General features: G+C 53.9%; 1 protein-coding gene across 2 annotated transcripts in view; it reads right to left on the bottom strand.

Annotated features, from left to right (window-relative positions):
• Window positions 1-4,162: 4,162 nt before the first annotated feature.
• The window catches only part of DHRS7C (dehydrogenase/reductase 7C), an 18,881-nt gene continuing 14,618 nt past the window's right edge, over window positions 4,163-8,425 (bottom strand). For both annotated transcript variants that reach the window (XM_004712008.4, XM_045285655.1), the window contains exons 6-7: window positions 6,175-6,321; window positions 4,163-4,424 (exon numbers count right to left, since the gene is read on the bottom strand). In XM_004712008.4, coding sequence (XP_004712065.1) covers window positions 4,216-4,424; window positions 6,175-6,321 — 356 coding nt within the window. In that variant the 3' untranslated portion in view covers window positions 4,163-4,215. The remainder of the gene's footprint in view (window positions 4,425-6,174; window positions 6,322-8,425) is intronic.

Below are 8,425 nucleotides of genomic sequence, written 5' to 3' on the forward strand. Positions count from 1 at the left end.
TGAAATGTACTATCTCATTTGATGTTGCTCTCCACCCCCATTTCAGAGATGAGGAAACTGAGGCTCAAAGACATCAAGCAACTTGCTCACCAGAGTGATGGGGCCAACACTAATGTCAGAGTTTCCTTATTCCATCAAAGAGAATTATTACTAAATATTTGGATCCAGTCTGAAGCAATTGAATCCTTATAGGCAAAATTATCCGATCCAAAGCGTTGGTAGTTGTGATAGGTAGGTTTTTTGTGCCAACCTGGCCAATGAACACGTGGGATTAACTGAAGGGCGGGGAGCTAAATGGCTCAGTAAGCCTCGCCTTTCTCGTCTCTAGCTCTTTGATGATCGGACCAGTGTGCAGCTGCCGTAGCTTGTTCTGTGCCTCAATTTGCAAACTACACTACCTGTGGGACACCAAACCCATGGACTATGTCGCTGTAGATTCAGGTTCCTTAAAGACCGGTTTCACCACGCTACTGGAGTATGCATCGCTTGAGCTGGGGACTGTTGGACCCTGTCATCTGGTTGACTGTTGGTGACCTGCCCTTGCTGTTTGCTGCCTGTGGCCAGATAGCCTGAATTTCTCTACAGTGGACTCAGCTGTCTGCTTCCTTGACTTGGACCCAGCACCCCTCAAGACTTGTAGGACGTGCTGTCTCACAGAAGTGAGTTGCACTGTGTACTGTTCTATAGATTAGTTAGCTGTTTATTTCTTATGTTATATCTATCTGTCTGTCTGTCTATCTGTCTGTCTATCTATCTATCTATCTGTCTATCTATCTAAATATATATAAGATCATTGGTGTCCTGGTTTTGTTTCTCTAGAGAATCCTGTCTAACATAGTAGTATAGTGGTTAGCATAGCTACCTTCCAAAACTATCCGAGGTCCCTCAACTAGAATCTGTTTTTCTCTTCAAAGAGAGCAGACACGAAAGAAAGCTCAGGGTCTGGCACATAGTAGGTGTTGAGTGAACTCACGGCCCCCCTGTTTCCCACACAGGGTTTCTTCAAGGCTCGCTGCCATTGGTCCAAAGAAGCCCGCCAAGGCGGCCTGGTGGCAGATGTGAGGGATTCCCTTTCTGATTGGATGGCAAGCTAGGAGAGCACATTTGAAAGTGCTTCTCCGCACTCACAGTCTTCCCAACCAACATTTGGTTTTAAAGCCATTTGTCCCTGGAAAGCAAAGGAAAGTAACAGATTGATGAATTGACTGTGTGTGGCCAAGTGATTTATTTTTAATGTGACTAAACAAGAAACACACCTGCCTGGGGATAAGTAATTATATTGAATCATCAGCGGCTCAGAGGGCCATGTTGGCAAGGAAAAGAGCAGGGCTCTCAACCCGTTTGAACTGGATTAGTCATGGTTCATGAAGCCAAAGTGGGGCACACCCAAATTAGGGCTACTCACCGCAAGGTCAGCAGTTCAAAACCACCAGCTGCTCTTCAGGAGAAAGACAGGGTTTTCTACTCTCTTAAAGAGTTACAGTCTTGGGAACTCACAGGGACAGGTCTACCCTGTGCTTTAAGGTTGCTTTGAGTCAGCTTTGACTCATTGGCAATGAGTTTGTGGTTTGTTTTTTTTGGGGAGGGAGTGTGCCAGAAAATAAGTGGAACCATTCCTGTGGGGTCCAGAACCCAACAGGGCACCATTCTGGAGCAGATCTGGACACTTGACACCATTCAGGTGGGGTCCCTACCCCCCAGGGCACCATTCCGGTGGGGTGCAGGATTCTCAGGGATCGGGTGGGGTCCTGAGACACCCGGGGCACCGTCTGGCAGGTCCTGTACCTCTAGGACACCATTCTGGTGGTGTCCTGGGACCCTCGGGGTATCATTTGGGTGGGTTCCTGGACCCCATAGGTACCATTCTGCCAGGGTCCCAGACCCCTGCAGAGCATCATTCTGGCGGGTTCCCACCCACCTGGGCAACGTTCCATCAAGAACCATGACCCACCCCCTCACTGGCACCGTTCCAGGGCTCCAGACGGCTCAGGTACTGTTCTCAAGTGGTCCCGAACCCTTAAGTTCACCTTTCAGGTGGGGTACCAGATCCAGCAGGGCACAGTTCTGGTGGGGTCTCAGACCCCCCCAGGGCACCATGCTGGCAGGGATGGGGACACCCAAGGTCACTGTTCCGCTCACTTCTGGTGGGGTCCCTCGCGCCCATGGAAGAGTGTGCTTATATATGGCAGGATCCCGCACCTTCCCCAGAACGTGCTTCTGTGGGAGAGCTGGGAGACCCCCCAGAAGCATGATTCTGACTGAGTCTCACAGCCTTCCCAGATTGTGATTGCTGGGTGGGGGGCGTGGGGTGGTGGTGGAAGGGAGCTGGAAGCCCCTCTGAGCATGCTTCTGGCATGCTCCTGCAACCAACCCCCCAGTGTGCTTCTGTGTGGGAGCCGAAAGACCCAGAGAAGCATGAGTCTGGTGGAGTCCTGGTGCCGCACCCCCTAGCCCCCCAGAGTGTGCTTCTGTGGGAGAGCTGGGAGCTTCTGGCAGAGTTCCCCACCTCCCCCGGAGCGTGCTTTAGTGGGGGAGTAAGGATTGCCTACGATGCGTGCTGCTTCTGGGAACAAGTGAGAAAGATGCCTGTAGGGGGTCCAGGCTGATGGAACGATGTCGGGGGGGCCACTTCTCCCACAGGAAAAATGCCTGTGGGGGATCCGGGACGCCCACAGGAACCCAGCACAGGGGGTCCAGGACCCCACCGGAACCACGTGCTAGGGGGGTAAGGGTGGGGGATTGGGATCCTGCCGGAACAATGCTGGAGGAGTCCAAGACTAAATCAGAACGATGCTGGGGGCAGGGGGTCCAATACCCCGGCAGAATGATTTCAGGGGGATCCAGAACGTTGCCAGGGACTGGGGTTTCTGTACCCCACCCGAACGAAGTCCAGAACCTCACCAGATAAGGGGGTTCCAGTATCCCAACTGAACGATGCCCAAAGGGAAGGGGTCCCCTATCCTGCCTGAACGATGCCTGGGAGAGGGTCTGGCACCCCTCCGGAAAGATACCCGGGGGTGTCTGGGACCCCACCAGAATCATGCCCATGGGGTGCCATACACCACTTGCAAGATGCCGGGGCTCTGTACCCTGCCAGAAGGATGACAGGGGGGTCTAGTGCCCGACCGGAATGATGTTGGGGAGGGGGCAGCACCCAGCAGAAATGCTGCGGGGCAAGGGGGTGTCAGGATGGGGATTAGCATCCTAATCTCCAGATGAACAGGGAAACCTCCCTGAGGGTGTCAGGATAGGGGCTAGCACCCTAAATCCTCCACAGGAATGGAATCCTCTTCAGAGTGTCAAGATTGGGGTGGCACCCTAAACTCTTCGAGATGGATGGGGTGCCCAGATGAGGGGAGCGTCTTAGTCTCCACATGGGCACTGGAGTCCTCCCCGGGGGTGCCAGGAGAGGGGTTCAAACCTGTCCTCCATTCAATCACAACTGAGTTCTACACAGGAGGCCTGATAGTGCTTTCCATCCACTGAGCATGGAACTGCTGTCCAAAAGGTTGGCGGTTTAAACCCTCCAGGCATTTGGGGAGGGGGCGGGCGGAGAACGTTGTGACTACTTACGCCTGTAGAGAGTTGGAAAGGCTTTGGATATAGGATCATCATGAGTCGGAGTCACCCCGGTGGCGGTGAGAGCCATCACATGGCAAGACTAGACAGACTCAGGCACAGACAGGGAAAGACAGGTGCTGCGTGAGCTTCACCGAGGGACCAAGGAACGCCAGGGATGGGCAGAGAAGGAATTGATGGCGCCGCTACCCTGATCTGGACACTTAGCTTCCGGAACTGAGAAAACAAATCTGCATTTTAAGCCGTACACACGTGGCATCTCTACTAGAGCCGCACTAGGAAACGAGAATTAGGGAGCCCTGGCTACAAGCAGGCTGCGCACTGCACGGACAGCACTTCCAAGCCACCGGCCGCTGCATCCAACGAAGAGGCCTTGTTCTCCCAGAATGATGCAGACCCGGAATCCCCCCCTCCGGGGCAGTCCTACCCGGCCCTCCAGGGTCGCTCTGAGTCGGATTGACTCAGTGGCAGGGAGTTGATTTCGCAAGGGGAACCCAAGGCAGGGCATGGCGAGTGGGAAGACTCAGAGGCCGCCCAGGTTCTGGGCTGACAGCAACATGGGGCGGGACAGAAAACACAACACTGGCAGGCTACCTTTTATTCCTCCCAGGCAACCCGACCCGTGTGCCCCCGTGGCTAACTCTCCTCCGGTACGTGGAGCTGCTCCTTCACCCCACAGGCCACCACGGCGAAGAAGAATTCGGGGAGGAAGGTGCGGATGTACAGCGCAGCCTTGGGGATGGGATTGGCCATGAAGACTTCCTGCTTCTTCCGCCTCACGGTACGCATAACCTCCTCCGCCACCTCTACCGGGTGCACCCCATAGGTCAGCTTCCTGAAAAAATCTGAAACCCCCCAGGAATAAGCGGGGAGTGTTGGGGGGAGGGCTCAACCTCCGTGGGGAACAAGTGGCCAGAGCCCGCTGTCTGCAATGCTTAGAGTTAGGATGTCTGGGGTTAGGCCAACTGCCACGCTTGGCCCTGGAGGAACTCGCTACCCCTCTGTGCTTCAGCATCCGCCTCAGCAATGTGGCCCCGGTCTCTGCCCTGTGCCCCCCATAGGAAGGTGATGAGCAGCAGGCGAGAGCGTAGAAAACAAGGTGCCAACGGGGTTGAGGTGTTGGTGCTTGTAACTGTTGAAGTCCCACTTGTTAGGAGCCGAGTGGAACCGGTTGATCCGCTCCACGGCCTGGCCTCTCCTGGCTCTCTGATCAGAGGTTTACATTGGGAGTATTTTCAAAACTCCAAACTCATTGGCCATTGAGTTGATTCCAACTCAGAGCGACCCTGTGGGCAGGGCAGAACTGCCCTTGTGGGTTTCCTAGATTATAACTGTTCACGGGAGTAGAAAGCCTCGTCTTTCTCCCTTGGAGTATTCTAGAAGAAGAATGATAGAACACTTACTTTGTCCTAAGAACCCAGGTGGCATCAAGGATTATGCATTGGGCTGCTAATCACAAGGTCAGCAGTTTGAAACCATCAGCCTCTCCATGGAAGAAAGGTGAGGCTTTCTTGCTCCAGTAAATAATTCAAACAAACATAGAGTCACTTCCGACTCATAATGACCCCACAGGAAAGGGTAAAACGACCTCTGTGGGTTTCCAAGACTAACTCTTTACTGGAGTAGAAAGTCTCATTTTTCTCTCTCAGAGTAGCTGGTGGTTTTGAACTATTGACCTTGCTGATAGTAGCCCAACACATAAGCACTATGCTACCAGGGCTCCTCTGGTAACGATTTACAGGCTCCGAAACCCAAAGGCAGTTAGTTCTACCCTGTCCTGTAGGGTCACTGTGAGTCGGAATTCACTTGATGGTGGAGGTTACTGCCCCACACCTTTACAGCAGCCACCTTTAGTTAATCCTCCCGACACTTGACCAGGCCCAGGTGAGTTGACGCTGACTCACGTGTGTCAGGGTGAAACTGTGCCTCATAAGGTTTCAATGGCTTAGAGTTTGGAAGCAGATCACCAGGGCTTTCTTGCGAGGTGCCTCTGGGTGGACTTGGAGCCCCCACCACCACCACACCCCCGCTTCTTAGCGAGCAGTGAGCACTTAGCCATTTATTTACCCCCTCCTCCCGAGGGACTCCTCCAAGAACTTTGTGCCACGGGTGCTGCCACTAACCCTCATTTTCTAAAGGGGAAACTGAGGCACAGAGCGAGGCAAGGGACTTGCCTATGTAAACACCTTACATGTGGTAGAGGCAAGCCTAGGGTGGACTGAACCTCTACCTAGGGCTGCCTTCGAGGAGAAGAGGAGAACATAAAGGTTTCGGAGAGCAACTCTGGTTGCCAATATGAGAAACTGGGGCTCCGAGACAGGCAGGGATGTAACCAAGGCCACGGAGCTGTGGGGTCCAACCAAGCCTTGATCCATTGGCTTACACATTAGACGTCTCTGCTTGGTGCCTCCGAGTTTATCTTTTGAGACTCCCTGCTCCCCACCCCTCGCCTTGCTGGTAGCTGGCTGTCCAGGTCCCACCCCCTCCAGCCCGGTGCTCCCAGAACCCCCTTGTGTCCAATGAAAGCAGACCGGAAATCTGACCCTCCCATCCCTACCGCGCTCCCCTGCCCCCAGCTTCCCGCTGGAGTCTCACATTTCCAAATGGAGGGCTCCCAGTTGCCCTGGCCCGGGTACGAGCGGATGAACGTGGGGCTCACGGTGCTGACAACCACGTCGTACTCCTCCACTTCCGCCCGGAGGCAGTCAAAGAAGCCCAGTGCCGCGTGCTTGGAGGCTGCGTCTGGGGAGAGACCAGTCAGAGCTGACGCAGGGCCTGCCCCAGCCCTGCTGCCCAGGGTGACCCTGGGGACAAGAAGAGTCAGGTGGCACAGCCAGAGGTGGCAGAGTCTGGGCTAGAGGCCAGGTCAAAACCCAAACCCACGCCGCACAAACCAAACTCACTGTTGTCGGATCAATTCTGACTCATAGTGAACGACTTTATAGGACGGAGTAGAACTTCCCTGGGCTTTCCGAGGCTGTACACCTTTCGGCAAGCCTCGTCTTTCTCCCATGGAGTGGCTGGTGGGTTCAAGCTGCAGACCTTGTAGTTGGCAGTGCAACATGTAACCCGCTCTGTCACCAGGGGTCCATTCACACCCGCTCCAACTTCAAACTCACTGCCATTTTAGTTGATTCCGACTCACTGTGACCCGATAGGACAGGGTCGAACTGCCCCTGTGGGTTTCTGGGACTGCAACTCTCTATGGGAGTAGAAAGCCTCCTCTTTCTCCCATGGAGTGGCTGGTGGGGTTGAACTGCCGGCCCTGTGGTTAGCAGCTCAATATGTAACCACGATACCACCAGGGTCCACTAGGATGGTTGTAAGGCAAAAAGGAGACAACCCCGAGTGCTGACGAGTCTGGGGAGAATGAAGGACCAGGGTCTGCACTGCTGGTGGGGCTGTAAAACGGGTCCAGCAATGCCTAGCTCTTGAACGTAAATGTATCATACAAAACATACCCCAACCCCACGACATGCACACATGTTCAGGGCAGCATTCGTCAGTCATACAAGAAACAAACAAACCAGGAAGCAATCCGTGTCCCTCATCCGACAAGTGGATGCATAAAACATGACATAGAGAGCCGTAGCATGGAGTAAGATGCAGTCACAGGACGGACAGTGCAGGTGCAGGCTGCACTGCGGATTGCCCCACGTAAAAAGCCGCATGTACTGTGTGCCTGGGACTGAGCTCGTAGGTCCTGCCCTGCAAGGCTAACCTTCCCATAGAAAGCCGGTCAGTGGGCCTGGGGAGAACCGGGAATTGAACACTGAGAGCAGGGTTTCCTCTTTGGGGTAATGAAGCTATTCTAATTCAAACTGGAGGGGATGCCCAACTCAGAGTAAACGAAAAGCCATTGAATTGACTGCTTAACATGGGCAAATTAATGTGACATGAATGATCATCTCCATAAAGTGGTTACCAAAAACATTTAAGAAGGGTTAGCGGCTTTATCAGAGTTATCCGATATCAGCACAGTGACCACCCCATCGATTCCTTCACTCTCCCCACATGTGTGGGGCAGTTGCTCTTGGAGAGGAGCTGAGTGTAAGGTGGGGCAGGGGTAGCTCTGCCCTTCTGGGGTCCGCCTGGAGTCATTTCCAGGTGGTGGGGCTAGTGCAGGGAGAAGGGGGTATGTCTGTGACATGCTTGCTGTCTGCTGAGGTCCCCAAGCCTCTAATCTCCCTACCTGATCACCGATAGATAACGCTGGTCACTCCAGGCCCTCCCACCAGAGCCCCAGAGCTTGCCGGAAGTCTCACTGGAAGGGAGAAGGGGGTTGGGGGTGGCCTGGCCCAGGGTGACATGCCTTTAGGTCTGATGTTTACACAGGGAACTCATATACTCGTGACGTCCTTGGTTGAAGAAGTGAGGGGCAGAGCCAGCCTCGTCAACTTTCTTGGTCCTCGCTGATGTAAACACTCTGGGGAGACCATGTAGGTTGGTGACCAAACAAATAAAAGGAAGAAACCCCCCAAACTCACTGCTATTGAGTCAGGGCCTGACCCTATCGGGCAGGGCAGAACTGCCCCTGGGGGTTTCTGAGACTCTAACTCTTTTATGCGAGTGGAGAGCCTCTTCTGTTTCCAGAGGAGTGGCTGGTGGTTTTGAACTGCTGACCTTGAAGTTAACAGCCCCACCTGTCACCCACTCTGCCCCGAGGGCTCCTCTGATGACCAAAGGGACCAATGGAATGCCCATACTTTGTGCATCATACATGCCACTTCTGTGTCTTGAACACCCAGATTTAAGCATTCAATTGTTTCTTGAATGAATGGAGGGACAGGACAAGAAAAGTGAGCTTCTAAAAATAGCACCCAACCCAACCCAACCCAACCCAACC

This window comes from Echinops telfairi, unplaced genomic scaffold, assembly GCF_000313985.2.
Source record: "Echinops telfairi isolate 266 unplaced genomic scaffold, ASM31398v2 ScPeMD7_7475;HRSCAF=8513, whole genome shotgun sequence".
In the NCBI taxonomy this organism is placed as follows: domain Eukaryota; kingdom Metazoa; phylum Chordata; class Mammalia; order Afrosoricida; family Tenrecidae; genus Echinops; species Echinops telfairi.